The following is a 17,607-nucleotide window of genomic DNA, read 5'->3' as shown; positions in this document are numbered from 1 at the left end:
GTACAATGAGATGATGGTTCACGATTTGTCATTTGATTTTAACAATATTATCTCCTGCTTTGAAGAATGTTTCAAACCAGCTCATTGCTTATTCGTAAGTCATTTTATTTCAGACATTACAACAACAATTTCTTTTTTAACTATCACTTTTATCCTGTTTCCATTATAATAATCAAATAATTACATTACATCAGTGTATTACTTCTGTCTCCGAAACGACTTATCTCCGTGATAAAATTACTTTATACAGTTCCAAAAAGGTATCTTGTCCTTCAAACAGTTTCAAAATGAGCCTTGTCCAAATTACCTTTTAATATTTCCTTCAAACTATTGCATAGAGTTTGTTCAAATATTTAGCAAATATTTATTTGTCCCTGATCAATAATTCTTAATAATAATAATAATAATAATAATAATAATAATAATAATAATAATAATAATAATAATAATAATAATAATAATAATAATAATAATAATAATAATAATAATAAACATATTAGTAAAAATTTGACGCATCAGAACTTGTTTTTTTCGATTTCTGGAAGTACGTTTTTCATTAGAATTTTCTCTATCTGAAACGTTTCAAGTTTAGTAGTGAATATATGTTTCAATCTTATTAAACAAGTAACAAAGTAACAAACATGACTGTACTCACAACTCTTCAACTATAATTTGGACCAAAGAAAACTATAGCTGAAGAGTTTTTTGTACAACCATGTTAATTATTCTTTGAACTTTTTTTTTTTTAACTTGAAATGTATCTACTTTTAGGATTGAGAAAATACCCACTTACTAGTTTGAAACGTTTCAAATATATTCATAAGTATTGAAACATAAAAACGTTCTTGCATGTAATGTGAAAACATAGATACTTTTACAAAATTTAACACAGTGTCCATATCTGCTATATTTATTTTCAATTGCCTATTATACGTTAAAGATAATACGATGTTTATGTGATTTTTATGTTAGAACTAATGCTCAGTTTTGTTTTAAAACTGGTCACCCACTTCTTTTTAATTCGGCATGTTTTCACAAATTGTAGGTAGAAAGTTGTAATACTTTAGTTTGAAATAAAAATTTTAATTGTTCAAAGAAAATTTTCATTTGTTTGATTCGTTCTCGTCTATAGACAAGAAAACCAGCCTTTTCAAACAGAAGTGGATAATAATTTTTTCCCCTTATTAACAAGACTGCACCTAAAGTACAATACATAACCTCGCCTCCCCCCAAAAAAGAGAGTTGAATATGTCCCGAGTTATACCATTTTTAAAACGCAAATGAGTTTTAAATATATCTGGATAAAATTATTTAATATTTCCCAAATAACGAACAAAAATTCACATTATACATACATACATACATCATTTTGAAACTTTAACTATTTAAAATTTTTAAAACAAAAACTGTGTATGATATAAATGAATTGAAATAATAATTATGTAATTAATAAAATAATGATCTTTCATACAATCGATAAATTATTTTATGTAATCAACATATAGTTATTGAATTTCAATATGTAACCACTAAAAACGTGTTTTTGACGACGTAAACTCCAACTATATGTTGCTTAACAATAAATAAATTATTATTATTCAAGAAGAAGCTGTATTCAACATTGCAACCAGTTGACCTTTAATTAGACGACTGTTTCAATAATATTGAATCATGTGTAAATGCCAATTCGAAGTACAGGTCTACTTATATGTATAAATATTCAAATTATTAGATAGAAATATCTTGCCCTCTTGTTATAATTGTGAAGTCTGGTTTATTGCAATATATGTTAGTTTTACGCTGGCAATAAAATTCCCGAAAAATCTTGATAAGTAATACGCATTTTATACAAATCTTCTGATTCATTTACAGAACATTTCTCAATTGTCACAATATTTACAAAAAAACAGTTTTCAGTTATCACTACATCCGTCGACAGCTACGTGGGCGCAATATTAAACTTTACTTACGTCTTCTTTTCGTACGCAATTGTCAACAAACAACTAAAAAATGTTCTTTGTAAATATTTAGTAACAATTGAAAACTGTTCGGTAAATGAGTTACGTTTTATGTAAAATACCAAGATTTTTCAGTAATATTAATTCAAGCGTAGTTTTGGCATAAATTGCAATAAGGCGGCTTTCATACCATAATTAGGTACACGATAATAACAAAAAGACGAGAACTTTCTTAAGACAGGAATCTATATTTAATAATAATATATAAGAGTACGCTGACTGAATTAGTATCTACACGGATTCGACAAAAGTGTCAGGTGATAACGAATTAGTTATCCCACTGCGTCATCTAATTACAGATGGACATGACGTAATGGGAATAAAACTCTCTTCTTGATTATGCCTTTGGAGTGGGATACCCGGGTTCGATTCCCGGTGGGAGCTCATGTGGTTCGGATTCCACGTTATACTATAGGTCCACGTCTCATATAGCCTTGCTGTTGAGAGAGACGCTGAACTGAAAATTAAATCTTCTTGATTGTTAGAAAATGCGATATTTGCATGGACTAATTTCTTCTTCTTCTTCTTCTTCTTCTTCTTCTTCTTCTTATTATTATTATTATTATTATTATTATTATTATTATTATTATTATTATTATTATCTGATTGAGGACATAATTTGATATTGATTATGCTAAATAGTTTATTGTTGACATTTTAAAAAGAGTTTTTAATGTTAATTATTCCCTTAGTTTTCACTTCAGCATTTCTTACAAATTATTTTGCTTCTGCTCATCAGTAACTCAACTCCCTCAAAATGATGACTCAAGATAATGATATGTGTGCAACTACTCAAGATAATGATACGTATGTGTGCAAGCATTCAAGATAATGTATGTTATTGTGATGTGTATTCAAGATAATGATGTGTGTGTGATATTCAAGAAAATTTGTAAGAGAAAGACAATGACATATTGCGGAAATGGAATATAAATTAACAATAATAAGTATAATAAGTATTTGCTTTGGTCATTTCTTTTAAGAATACCTTTTTGTTTTTTGAGTTTGAGGGATATTTTAATGAATACTAGGCCTATTAGTTTTGTTTCTACTTACCTCTAAAGGCTTATGTAAGAAGGCCGTGAGATCTGGTCTTCTCCGAGGAACTGCAGGCTCAACAAGCAGCCTCAGGAAGTCACTGTTACGCGTTTTCTGTGCCAGAAGACAATCCGCTTTCTTTAGGCCTAGGCAGTACCGTTTATAAGCAGAAGTCAATGGAGTAATCTAGAAAAGATATTTTTAAAAAATAATTTTGAAAACAAGCATATCTCTCTCTCTCTCTCTCTCTCTCTCTCTCTCTCTCTCTCTATCTATCTATCTATCTATCTATCTATCTATCTATCTATCTATCTATCTATCTATATCTATATCTATATATCTATATATATATATATATATATATATATATATATATATATATATATATATATATATATAATTCAAAATTACAGTAAACCTCCATTTAATGGACTAATTGGGGCAACAAACTGTCTGTAAATTTGGAAGACTATTAACTTGCAAATTCTATCATGAACAATACTTAAAAAATGACATTGTACTGTATAATATAAATGTGAAATAATTATTGTACCTACCATATTAATAACAAGGAGTTTCTTACAATTATGTATTAGAAAGGTGAAAAAAGCCTTAAGTTTCAAGACTTGCTTTCCCTTTGAAGATTTTTCTTGATAATCAATGACCTAGTCTGTCTGGAATGTTTACAAATAAGGCATATTACAATCATCGCCCTGTGTTTTAAAAATCTGATCGAAGATTTCCATCAATAGTTTCTTTCTTCCAACTACATTTGCTATGTTAGTCAAATACTGTCGGTTTAATCCGAAGTCCGTTGATTCGAGATCCGTTAAATAGATGGTTTACTGTATTTCTACTTTAAGAACTTACTAAATATACACGTCTCGCTTTTTCCTTTTTTGATTCGAAAAAGAAAAAAAAGAAAAGAAAATACATACGTGTCATAACCAATACTACCTAATTCAAGAGTCTGAAATATTTTAGTGAGAGACCCGGGTTTGATTCCAGGCGGAAGGATCGGTTTCTAGGTTAATCAGTAGGTTCACGTCTTATATAGTCTCGCTGCTGAAAGGAACGCTAAACTAAAAATCAATTCAATTCAATGAAATCTTTTACTGTTATCCTCATATTACATTCATGCCATCTATTAAGCATAACCAACAAACGGCATTAGTAGTCTGTTTGGTATGCGGCTAATTCAGCTAGATTTTACTGTATATTCTAGGATTGTCAGAATTATTTTCGGAAGACAAATTATTTAATTTTATTTCATGTTGCTTAAAGAGGAAGATATTTAAAAAAAAGTCTCAAAATTAATAAGAGAAGAATTAACACAACTGGTAAGAATAATCAGTCATGAGCAGTATAGACAAAAAGAGGAAAAGGAATATTTTTTTCTGATGTTCCTAATTTTTTTTAAAACTGGAATCTTCATCTATGAAGAGTATCAAATAACAAAGAAAAAAATTAGCATGGAATTATATAATATTATAATAAGTTTGAGAAGAAACATAAATAAGCTTATAGATAAAATAAAGATAAATTTCATGTGTAAAAAACCCAAGAATGCTAGAAGCATGTACAATCTGTAAACATTAGTAGGTTTCCATCTTGACATTCAACATCAATTCTCTCTCCGTATATAATATTTACATAATTAAGAGCACTTAAAAATTAAATTGAATTACCTACATTGTTATTGAAAGGAAAAACACATAATTAAAGTACTAAACAGACGAACTAAACTTATTTTAAGACAATAGGGTGGTAGGTAAAGAAAAAGAGATTAAAATAAAATTAACAGAATAGAATATCTCGTTTAACTTCCTCCATGTTGACTCTGGAATTATTATTTAAATAATTGATATTTTTATGACCAGAGTATGCATTTCGTTATTAAAAAATAAAGTATTTTGTAAGTTTCCGTAACGTAACGTAACGTTATCATCGTCAAACGTTAATATATGTTCATATTAATGTAGGTAATAGAGACATCATAATATTCTTATGTCTCTATTACCTACATTAATATGAACATACATATTAACGTCTGAGGAAGATAACGTTACGTTATGGAAACTGTTATGAAATACTTTATTTTTGGATCAAAAGACCCAATATATTTCAGGCAAAAATTTTCTTGTAGGCCTTATATCTCGAGAACTACATATAGTGTAGCCAAACCAAACCTAACAATTTACTCAGTATGATGTGCTTGTTCCGTAAAAAATACGAAAACCCGATTTAGGAGCCGTTCCAAATTTTTGTGGCCCCTGATCCAAAAACTAATTATTGGCCAAGATCGCAATCTTTTGATGCATTTTTTGGATCATTTCTAAAATTCTTGGCCAAAATCGCAATCTTTTGATCTATTTTTTTTTTTTGGACGATTCCTAAAATTCTTGTTAATAAAGAAATGCATACTCTGGTCAGAAAAATATTAATTATTTAAGTATATGTTATATAAATCACTTGTTAATTATATTGTATGGCATTGATTCGTCAAGACCTACGATATATCTGACAAATGACATACGGCAAAAGCTTTTTTGTTCTTTCAGTCAGTTAACTTGGAGCGACGTCCCGTTCAGCACCAATGTTACGTGAGACATTGACTTGCAATTTAACATGAAATCCAAACTGGGAGTCGATCCAGAGTCTCCCACGCCTAACGTGCAAGTGTTAATCATAAAGCCACAGGAAGCTTATTGTGGCTCTTTTATTCTCTCTGTGTTGTGTGGCGTAGAAGACCCGGTTTCGATTTCCGGTAGGAGCTTATGTGGTTCGGATCCTACATTAAGCTGTAGGTTCACGTTTCGTATAGCCTCGCTGCTGAACGGGACGATAAAACCGTGTTGTGATGACAATCCATTGTGTTTTGAAAGCTTAGCTCATCTGCTTAATGTTTATTTTTTATGTATTTTTTCCCATCCAGTTCCGTAATTTTCTCGTGAAACTTTATCGTAAATTTACCTATACAAGTCTGGGTTCGAAACAAGTATTCAACCAATAACTTACATGCTATAAATGTTTGAAAGGTCTAAATTGAAATTAAAATATAATATATTACTTACCTTCTTGAGGTAGACTCGACCAATGTTGTGTCCCAAGTTTTCAACATCTTCGTGAATTATTCTTTCCAAAATATCCTCCGTCAAACCTAACAACTACGAAAGAAAGACAATTAAACTCAGGTACATTTCAACAATAACGACTCTAATATATTAACTCATTATTGTACTCAGGAAGATAAATAGATTACATGGATTTTATTTTCAGTACTAGTTGAATATACCCATGCTTCGTACGGGGGCTGTATTTGGAAGTCAACACCTGTGGGAGTATCACCATTGATCTCAGCGACCGCGAAAACTATGGATTTGATACTAATATCGGTTATTTTGGGCTATTTTTTTTTAAATGTCTCGGATCCTCCCCCCCCCCCCCCCGCTGACTCACGGCCATCATACAATTGTAACTAAATTGCAAGTCATCGCTAATGGAAGTGTCATCATTGATTTCAGCCACCGCGAAAACTATGGATTTGACACTAATATCAGTCATTGTGGATTACTTTTATATGTCTCGGTATCTCACCCCCCTTCCCGGTGACCCCCGGCCCGGAGCCGAATAGCGTGAATTTGGAAGTTAATGCGATCGGAGTTTCATCATTGATTTCAGCAACCGTGAAAACTATGAATTCGACACTAATATCGGTCATTTTCTACTACTTTTACATGTCTCGGTAAACGCCCCCCTGAGACCCCTTGGTTCGAATTTTGATAAAAACGTTTAACTCTGGTCTGGAGCCTGAACCAAGAAATTCGTGACTAAAAGTCTCGGTCAATTTGTCTGGTTCCCAAGCCGGTTCCGGTAAACGCCCCCCCCTTGAGACCCCCTGGTTCGAAATTTGAAAAGTGGGCTTCGTCTTGATCTGGGGCCTGGGCCAAGGTGTCCCTGCCAAAATTTGGTAACTCTCGGTCCACTCGTCTGGTCCCCAGGCCGCACAGAGACAGACAGACAGACAGACACACAAACAAACTATTTTATTTACGAGGGCTATCCAGAAAGTAGATTACGTTTTCGTCTGTGTCCGCTAGGGGCGGGGCTAGCGCGGCCATCTTGGGGTCAGAGCGTTGCGCAGCTCAGTCGGCATCTAGCCGTGCTAGTGAGAGGTTCGTGCTGTGCTCCGTTAAGATACTGTGACGGTTTGAAATGTCTGCGTTAATTGAAAATCCCGCGAGCTGCGAGGTGCGTGCAGTAATAAGGTTTCTGACAGCAAAAAACTGTAAACCGATAGAAATCTATCGGCAGCTGTGTGAAGTGTATGGGGACAACATTATCACTGAAGGTGGAGTGCGACAGTGGGTCATAAGATTTAAAAATGGCCGAACCAATGTTCACGACGAAGATCGAAGTGGGAGACCCAGCAAAGTGACTGCCGAACTTGTCGAAAAAGTCGATGTTAAAGTCCGTGAAAATCGAAAGTTCACAATAACGGAACTTTCTTTGAGTTTTCCACAAATTTCGCGAAGTTTGTTGCACGAAATCATCAGCGAAAAGCTTGGTTACCACAAGTTTTGTGCAAGAAGAGGTAACGAAGTGGTTGAAGTCGCAGGCGGCCGAATTTTTCGACGAAGGAATTTCCAAGCTCGTACATCGCTACGATAAATGCCTTAATTTGAATGGTGACTATGTCGAAAAGTAGTATTTGTGTGTGGCTTTCATCTGTATATAATAAAATTTGTTTCCTATACTTTGTTGATTTTTTATTCCAAAACGTAATCTACTTTCTGGATAGCCCTCGTATATTAGAAAATTAGATAGAAGATTAGATACGAACAAACGAAAATTATTACATAACAATAAACTTTATATGTAGACTGAATATAAAATCCGTAGTAAGCTCCAAAAAAAGAAAAAGTTCGGTTTAATGTAAAAATGTAGCCATATGCCTAATACTACTCAGTGAAAAACTGGGTATCTAGTATTCATTGTGGAACATCTGACGGAATGGCTCACTAAATACTCCCTAAGACGATTTTTCTTTCGCGAAAAGTACAGGCACATAACGACAACGATAAGTGGAATTTTTAAGTTGTGAATCGAGTTTATGAGAATTTGAACGCGAGAAGCAGATTAACCTGGAGGACCAGCACAACATTAAGGTACTGTACTAAGTTTCCTTTTCCCTGAGCTATCAAATGACTATCTAACTAGTTTTCCCTTTTAGCCCATTTACCATCACATTTATTTCCTCTTTGTAATTGCTGATTTTTTTAAAAAATAAATGCAACCTAAGTCTAATCCCAGTATTTCAAAATACTAGCATGGCTGTGTTGGCCAACATCCCCATTTATCTTCATTTTATAGTGTAAACTAAGCTTAATCTGGACTAACGTCAGTCACATGCACAATATTACAAGTTTGGAAAAGAAATCAGAATAACCATTTAATAAAGAAAGATGTATTTTAGGATTAGAAGTAAGCAAGAATACTATTAAGTTATTTTAAATCAGTTTTGTTTCCCTGAGAATGCTAGAAAATAAAACCTATAGTTCTGAATCAGTGGGCCCAATATATTTTTTTTAATACTCTTAGATTTACTGTTTTTTCAAAAACATTCCCGTTAATTGTAACGGTCCCAAAATGTCACGGTTGTAGTTGTTGAAAGAATGCTGGGAGTCAGATAAATTTATGAAAAATATCAACCATTGTAAACAGTAAATAAATAAATAAATAAATAAATAAATAAATAAATAAATAAATAAATAAAATAAAATTTCACTGTGTGTGTGGGCACAATAGAATTATCTCTTCTTATTTAAAACTTTTCGTCTGAATTAAGAATTAAATTGAAAGAGACATAAGTGGAAACGTAAATCTTGCACCAATTTTAAAGAGAAAGCAACGCCACATTCATAATCGAATTATATTTCAAGTCTTCTAAATTTAAAATCATTTACCATTGACTTTAGAAAACTATGTACAAATGGTGCCAAATATGAGAGTTCCTGAAAGTTGACAATGTTGGTAACGTACTTTATAGGCTGAGAAATATAAGTTTTATTGGCGGTGCTTAACTCATTAAGGCCCATTGGTGGGTATATGGATAAATAGCCTGAAATTGAACTACTTCTTCCCACAAAAAACGTTTAATCGAAGCCACCTTACATCTCTTAAGTCTGAGTTATTTGTATATGTTAAACTCAATTACAAAAGATAATCGTTTAATAAAGCATAGAAATGGAGAGAATTGATCAATTGACTTACCTCCTCTGCGTTTTGAAAGAGTATTTGATGCTCCAAGGGCGTGATAAGATCCCTCCTGTCAACCAAAGGAACAAGAAACCTGGAAACCCCAAAATGCATGTTGTTGGCGTAGTGTTGCTCCCGGCTTAAAAGCTGGTAGACAGCGCGACGTCTAGCTTCCTCTCCACTTACAGGCACCTACAACAAACAATCATATATTCATAGTATTTTATGCAGTGTTCGAATCGAATGTTCGAAGTGGGTTAGGAAAACTGGAGGAATGTTTCTGCTTCTTGTTTCTATAAAAATGCATGAACTGCTTCTGTTACTGTTTCTATAGAAGAATGCAATTACCATTTCCGTTATTGTTTCTGTAGAAGAACGCAGTTACTTCTATTATTCATTCTATAGAAGAATTCAGCTTCTTTAGAAGAATGCTGTTGTTGCTTCTGATACTGTTTCAATAGAAAAATGCATTTCTACTTCCCGAACTGTTTCTATAGAATAAGGCACTCACAGTTTCTGTTACTGTCTGTATAGAAGAATGCAGTTACTCTTTCTATAGAAGAATGTAAGCACTGTTTCTGTTATTGATTCTTTAGAAAGTAGGCAGTTACTGCTTCTGGCACTGTTTTATAGAACAAGGTAGTTACTGTTTCTTAAGAAGCATGGAGTTATTGTTTCTACAGAAGAATGCAGTCACTGCTTTTGTTAGTGTTTCTATAAAAGAATGCAGTTATTGTTCCTTTAGAAGTATGCAATTACTGCTTTTGGTACGATTTCTACAGAAGTATGCAGTTACTCTTTATTCAGAAGCATGAAGTTACTGTTTCCTTAACTGTTACTGTTACTGTTTATATAGAAGAATGCAGTTACTGCTTCTGGCACTGTTTTATAGAACAAGGTAGTTTACTGTTTCTTAAGAAGCATGCAGTTATTGTTTCTACAGAAGAATGCACCCACGGCTTCTTTTACTGTTTCTCTAAAAGAATGCAGTTACTGTTTCCCCAATTGTTTCTATAGAAGAATGCAGTCACTGCTTCTGTTACTTTTTCTATAGAATGCAGTTACTGTTTCTATAAAAGAAAACAATCACTGTTTCTATAGAAGAATTCAGTCACTGTCTCTGTTATGTTTTCTTTGCACGAATGCAGTTACTGCTTCTGTTAGTGTTTCTATAGAAGAACGCAATTATTGTTCCTTTGGAAGCATGGAGCTAATGGTTCTGGTACCTTTTCTATGGAAGAATACAGTTACTCTTTCTTCAGAAGCATGGAGTTACTACTCTAACTGTTTCTATAGAAGAATGCATTTACTGCTTCTGGTATTGTTTCTGTAAAAGAATGCATTTCTGTAGAAGAATTTCTTTAGTAGCATGCAGTTATTGCTTCTCTAACCGTCTCTATAGAAGAATACAGTCACTGCATGTGTTACTGTTTTGTATAAAAGAATGCAATTATTGTTTTTATAGAAGAATGCATCACCGTTTCTGTTACTGTTTCTTTAAAAGTATGCAGTTACTGCTTCTGGTATTGTTTTATGAAAGCATGCTGTTACTGTTTCTATAGAAGTATACAGTAATTGATTCCCTAATTGTTTCTTCAAAGAATGCAAGGGGACACTGTAGCTCAGTGCTAAAGCGATTACCTCTAGTACACGGAGTGCTTTATTCGACCCCCATCGAAGTAAGTTTGTGGTGAACAACATCATTTTACGTGGGTTTTCTTATATTATTCCTATTTCCTTCTACATTTTCATTCTACCAAGTCTTCCATCATCATTAATTCGCTTTAATCGTGCGTCTCCCTTAGCCTAACGTTCATAAACGTGGGACGTTAAACTTAAGAAAGATTTTTAAAAGAATGCACTCACTGGTTCTGTTATTTGTTTACAGAAGAGTGTAGTGTCTGTTTCTTTAGAAGCATACAGTTATTTCTGCAGAAGAATACAGCCACTGTTTCTATTATTCTTTCTATAGAAGAAGGTAGTTACCGTTTCTCTAGAGGTGTGCAGTTACCGTTTTCCTAGTTAGAAGAATACAGTAACTGCCTCTGTTAGTGTTTCATAGAATGTAGTTAGTGTTTGTATAGAAGAATATAGTTACTGTTTCTATAGAAGAACTCAGTCACTGCTTCTGTTACTGTTTCTTTAGAAGAGTGTAGTCACTACTTCTAACACTGTTTTATAGAAGAATGCAGTACTGTTTCCTTAGAAGCATACTATAATTGCCTTTACAGAAGAAAGCAGTCAGTTACTGTCTCTATAGAAGAATGTAATTACCGCGTCTGTTACTGTCTCTACATAAGAACGGAGTTCATATTTCTACTGCATCCCTAACTTCTATTCCTGTGAAGAATGGAATCACGGCTTCTTTTCGTTTTTCTATAGAAGAATGCAGTTACTGTTTCTATAGGAGAATGCAGTCATTGTGCCTTTAGAAGCATGGAGTTACTGCTTCCCGAACTGTTTCTATAAAAAACGCAGTCATTGTTTCTGTTACTGCATGCATAGAAGAATGCAGTTACTGTTTCTCTAGATGAATGCAATTACTGCTTCTGGTATTGTTTTAAAGAAGAATACGTATAAAGTTTCTAAAGAATTATACAGTCACTGCTTCCCTAACTGTTTCTACAGAAAAATGCAGTCGTCATTGGTACTGTTACTGTATCTATAGAAGAATGCAGTCACTGTTTCTGTTATTGCTTCTTTAGAAGAATGTAGTCACTGCTTCTCTTATTCCTTCTTTAGAAGAATGTAGTAACTGCTTGTGTTACTGTTTCTATAGAAGAATGTAGTTATTGTTCCTTTAGAAGTATGCAATTACTGCTTCTGGTACTGTTTCTATAGAAGAATGCAGTTACTATTTATTTAGAAGCATTCAGTCACTTTTCTCTTAACTGTTTTTATATTAGAAGAATGCAGTTATTGCTTCTGGCACTGTTTCTATGAAAGAATACAGTTACTGCTTCCATAACTTTTTCTATAGAAGAATACAGTCACTGTTTTTGTCAGTATTTCTGTAGAAAAATGCAGTTATTGTTTCTATAGAGAAATGCAGTAACTGTTTCTTTAGAAGTATGTCGTTATTGTTTCTGCAAAAGAATGCAGTCACTATTTCTCTTACTTCTTCTATAGAAGTATGCAATTACTATTTGTATAGAAGAATGGAATTACTGCTTTTCTTACTGTCTCTGTAGAAAAATGGAGTTACTGTTTCTGAAGAAATATGCAGTTAGTACTTCTCTAACTGTTTCTGTAGAAGAATGGAGCCTCTGCTTCTGTTTGTATTTCTATAGAAGAATTCCTTTACTGTTTCTATAGAAGAATACTGTCATTGTTTCTTTAGAAGCATGCAGTTATTTGTTCTACAGAAGAATACAGTCACTGTATCTGTTACTGTTTCTATAGCAGAATGCAAATACTGTTTCTATAGAAGAATACAGTTACTGTCTCTTTAGAAGTATGCAGTTACTGCTTCCTTACCTCTTTCCATAGAAGAATGCAGTCATTGCTTCTGGGAATGTTTTTATAGAAGAATGCAGTTACTGTTTCTTTAGAAGCATGAAGTTACTGCTTCTCGAACTGTTTCTATAAAATAATGCAGCCACTGTTTCTATTATTGTCTGTATAGAAGAATGCAGTTACTGTTTCTATAGAAGAGTGTAATCACTGTTTCTTTTACTGTTTCCCTAGATGTATGCAGTTACTGCTTCTGGCACTATTTTAAAGAATAATACAGTTACTGTTTCTATGGAAGTATACAGTCACTGCTTCCCCAACTGTTTGTTTAAAAGAGTGCAGAGTTTTTATTGCTTCCGGTACTGTTTTATAGAGCAATACAGTCACTGTTTCTATAGAAGTATATAGTTATTGCTTTTCTAAGTGTTTTTACAGAAGAATGCAGTCACTGATTCTATAGAAGAATGCAGTTGCTGTTTCTGTAGAAGAATGCAGTGTTTCTGTTGTTGCTTCTTTAGAAGTATGCAATTACTCCTTTTTGGTAGTGTTTTTATAGAAGAATGCAATTTTTTTTCTTTCTTTAGAAGCATGCTGTTACTTCTTCCCTAACTGTTTCTATAGGAGAATGCAGTCACTACTTTTGTTAGCATTTCTATAGAAGAATGCAGTTATTTTCCTATAGAGAAATTAGTTACTGTTTCTTTAAAAGCATGCAGTTATTGTTTTTGCAGAAGAATGCGCTCACCGTTTCTTTTACTTTTCTATAGAAGTATGCTGTTACTGCTTCTGTCCGTGTTTCTGTAAAAGAATTCTCTTACTGTTTCTTTAGAAGGACGTAGTTACTTCTTCCCTAACCGCTTCTTTAGAAGAATACAGTCACTGCTCCCCTAACTGTTTCTGAAAGAATGCAGTTACTATTTCTTAAGAAGTGTGTAATTACTGTGTCTATAGAAAAATGCATTCACTGTTTCTGTTATTTTTTTCTATGGAAGAATGCACTTATTACTCCTTTAGAAGTATGGAGTTACTGCTTGTTCCAAGCGCACTGTTGATATTTGTCGCAGCTAGATATGATGAAGTTCCTGATAAAATTCTAAAGCAATGCTCTTGTGAAATTGCTGATATCTTATGCTTCATAGTAAATAACTCATTTAGTAGTGGCGTTTTTCCTGAGGCATTGAAGCTAGCAGTTGTTAAGCCCTTATATAAAAGTGGCAAGAAAGATCTTACATCGAACTATAGACCAATATCATGTCTGTCTACCTTCTCTAAACTTTTTGAAAAACTTATGTATATAAGACTAGTTAGCTTTCTAAATAATTTTAACTTAATATCTCCTGCTCAAAATGGCTTTATATCAAATAAATCTACTGAAACTGCTCTTTACTCTTTTCTCTATTCTGCTTTAACTTCAATAAACGCTAAGAAATATACAACCGGCATATTTCTTGATCTTAGCAAGCTTTCGATACAATTGATCATCAAATTTTACTTAAAAAATTGCAAGATTATGGTATTAGGGGAAATGCTTATGAGTGGTTTAAATCGTATATATCCAACAGAAGGCAAACTGTTGAAATTAACTGTCAAACTCGAGACACTCAGGGAGTAAGCAAAAATTATTCAGATACCAAAGAGTTAAAATTTGGAGTTTATAACCGCTACCAGGTTATAGAAGGAATTTTTGTGGACATTCTGTATATTTCGTAAAGACAGTGATTATTATTTTCGATTTATACTTTATTCTGCTACGCACATAAGTTCTTTCTTTGGTGGGAATTGCTTCTTTCCCACACAATTGGACAAAGAAGTCTTTCATCGTTTTTTTTCATATATATATTTAAAACGTTGCTTTTGCTGAGAACATTTCAGTTAGTGACTAACCTTTCAGTGTTTCTCCCTGACTTATTATATGCACAGTATATATTCTATAGTTATTGGGAACTGAATTAAGTGCTTTCTTTAATCACTTATGGAAACATTACAATAGATTAGAGAAATACGGGCTGACCAGATGTCCCAGTAGCCAAAGTGGCACCAGCCTCACAATTTTCGTAGTTCGTTATCTGTACTTTCTCACGCCAGTGTTATCGCCGTGTCTAGTGCATTATAGGCAGTTGACTAAAATTAACATAAATTGTTTTCCGTATTCTGTTTGTATGTGCATACAGGTGAGTTAACCGAGTGATTTTTGAAATAAACTGCCAACACTTTTCCGTTGACCATTGCAACCCGTAGCTTGAGCTTGGATGCTCGAGGAGTTTGACTCCAGGTCTGGAAGATGCAACCACGCATCTCGCGTTGAACTTCAAACATAAGTTGTGTTAAGGGGCACAAGCTATTTAGCCGGTGAAGGACGATTTCTTACGGCTAGCCCCAATCAGTGAAATCCCAGGTCCTCAGACCTTGTGCGTTTAAAATGTTACATACGCGCCCTCCAATATCTGTATTCCATTGTGGAGATCTTCTTTTGTGTGTTTGCTGAAGATTCACCTTTACGCTGCAGGACTGTTCAGCGTAACAACTGGATTCATCGTGGGACGATCCAGACAACTTTTCCCCAGTGCGAATCCCCCAAGTGTGTTAATGGTGTGAGCAAAGTATTTATAGTGATACCTGAATTATAATCATATATATAGAAAGGGCTCTATTTCCCGAAAAGGGCAAAACGTAATTTCAGCGGCAAAATTTATTAGTGTCCAGTGTTGTGTTCATTTCTCTTCGTTATTTTTTTTTTCAAAATAGTGTTCTAATAAATAAGTATAGTGTCAATTAATCCAGTGTGTTTTCGTTGTTTGTATGAGTGATGTTTGTGTGCGTTATGGTCTGGATGACCGTCTAATCGTCCGTGAGGTTTTCGAGACAAGACACCCGAACCTCTCGGCGCCTAATGCTCATCTCATTATTGAGACCGACGAGCTTTTTGGGAAACAGTTTGTAACCTTTCTTGGAGAGGTCTTCGTCGTCCCGTCCAGGTAAGTTAAAGTATCAGGAGTATACTCATTGGTAATACCACGAGCCGAGGGCAGCGAACAGAACCACGTCGGTTACAAATAAATGACAGCCCGAACATGGACCCAGACCTCTAGTTGGTTATAAATAAATGACGCCCGAGCTACCGATCCGAATCGAGACCGTTGGTGCTCGAATATACATATAAGATTAATATTTTAATATATCATTTCTCTTTCAGCTTAGTACCAGTAATCTGAAAAAAAAAATCTCTCTTTCAGGTGATTTTAATCATATGTTTTGGTGATAATATATTTTATTCTAATCATACGTTTTAAATTTTACTTTTGTCCATAATGGAACATCAGGAAGTAGATATTATAACTAGAATGAGTTCACTTCTCGAAGAATCGATGAGAGACAATAAAAAGAATTTTGCTCAATTTAAAGAGAATTTTGATAGATTAGAACAAAAAGTAGATGAGAATAAAGAAAATTTTGTCGAATTAGGTCAGAAGATAGACGCTTTACGGGATGTGTTTCGTGAAAATAACCAAGGAACAGAGAGCGCTGAAAACAAAACACCGGAATGCGAACCCCAGTTACAGTCAGATGTCCCTACTGGATACGAAACACCGGAATTTGAACCTCAATTAGTGACTGATATTCCTAGTGTAAACAAAATATTGGAATTGGAACCTGAGCTAGAAACTAACACTCCTAATGAAAAGAAAACGCAGGAATCTGAACTCCAACCAGAGACAGGTAGTCTCAACCAACCTCGTAACAAATCCGATAATGATTTTATTCATTCAGAATCTAGCAACACCGCTTGTAGTAGAAGTAGTGAAATCCATGAACATATGATTGTAAACGACAGAAGTCGTAAGCGCACGACAACAGCTGTCACAAACCACAGAGTAAAAATGCACAAACGAGGTTACAGTTATAGCAATAGGCAAAGATACGCAGACCGGAGCGTAAACAATACGAAATTTAAAGGGAATCAGAACCAAGACCGCACTCCAAAAGGCAGTAACAGAAACAGAAAGAGTCGTAAATCACGGCCACGTAACCTGAGTTCTCACAAACGAGACAGGAACCGTAATTTGTGTGACATTAAGCATAGATTTGTACATAGAGGTAACCATCGTAGAAATAGACGAACAGACCGTAATTATCAAAGCAGAAACAGTAATCACAGAAAAAGAAAAAAAAAAGTAACCAAGAATTTGTGTGTTGATACAAATTTTTCTCCTAGGAGAGCGACGCATTTCTAAGCGATAAACATGTATTATTTTTTTTTCCTTTTTGCTTTTAGTTTTTGATAGAACACCTGGATACGAAAAGAAGAACTACGCATTTCTCTCAAACTCATTTTTGCTTCCAGCTTTTAACTGTTCAGCAAAGAGCAGATAACACGTTTTTCTTTATTTTTCTTGTTTTGATAAGGCAGTCGCCAAACTGTAGAACCACTTGTGTTTATGGTTACGAATAACGGGTGATATACAGCTGATTAATTCTTTTCCTCTTTTTGTCTTTGCTCCGTGTAGTACTTCATACCTCAGTCAGCTGTGTATGGAAATCTTATCACTGACTTACTATTAGTCTAATGTTATTAATTTTTTCTTGTTTTCGTTTCAGATGTTTGAATTTAGATCTTTTAGTAAATAATTAACGTATCACATACGTAGAGGGACCGTACTTATCCAAAAACGGTTTGATATCTTGGCGAGATATCCGTACCTCAGCTAGTGGGAAGATGTTTTGGCGTTATAATATATATTTTTATTGTGTTTTAAAATTTAAAAAAAAAATCTTTTAGGATCCCTTCCCACTTTCGAAATTCTTAAATAAGTTATTACATGTTATTTAGAATTAATGTTTG

At 33.8% G+C, this 17,607-nt stretch overlaps 1 protein-coding gene across 1 annotated transcript in view; it reads right to left on the bottom strand.

The window, feature by feature from the left end:
* LOC145677002 (uncharacterized) overlaps positions 1-17,607 on the bottom strand; it is a 103,393-nt gene that overhangs the window by 21,285 nt on the left and 64,501 nt on the right. Inside the window, exons 7-9 of the mRNA XM_081747721.1 lie at positions 9,330-9,506; positions 6,131-6,223; positions 3,075-3,242 (exon numbers count right to left, since the gene is read on the bottom strand). Of these exons, the coding sequence (XP_081603847.1) occupies positions 3,075-3,242; positions 6,131-6,223; positions 9,330-9,506 (438 nt within the window). The remainder of the gene's footprint in view (positions 1-3,074; positions 3,243-6,130; positions 6,224-9,329; positions 9,507-17,607) is intronic.

This window comes from Thermobia domestica, unplaced genomic scaffold (genome assembly GCF_964235325.1).
Source record: "Thermobia domestica unplaced genomic scaffold, izTheDome1.hap1.1 HAP1_SCAFFOLD_520, whole genome shotgun sequence".
NCBI classification, from domain to species: Eukaryota; Metazoa; Arthropoda; class Insecta; order Zygentoma; family Lepismatidae; genus Thermobia; species Thermobia domestica.
Note: the sequence above shows the minus strand (reverse complement) of the source record. Positions and strands in the feature narration are given on the sequence as shown.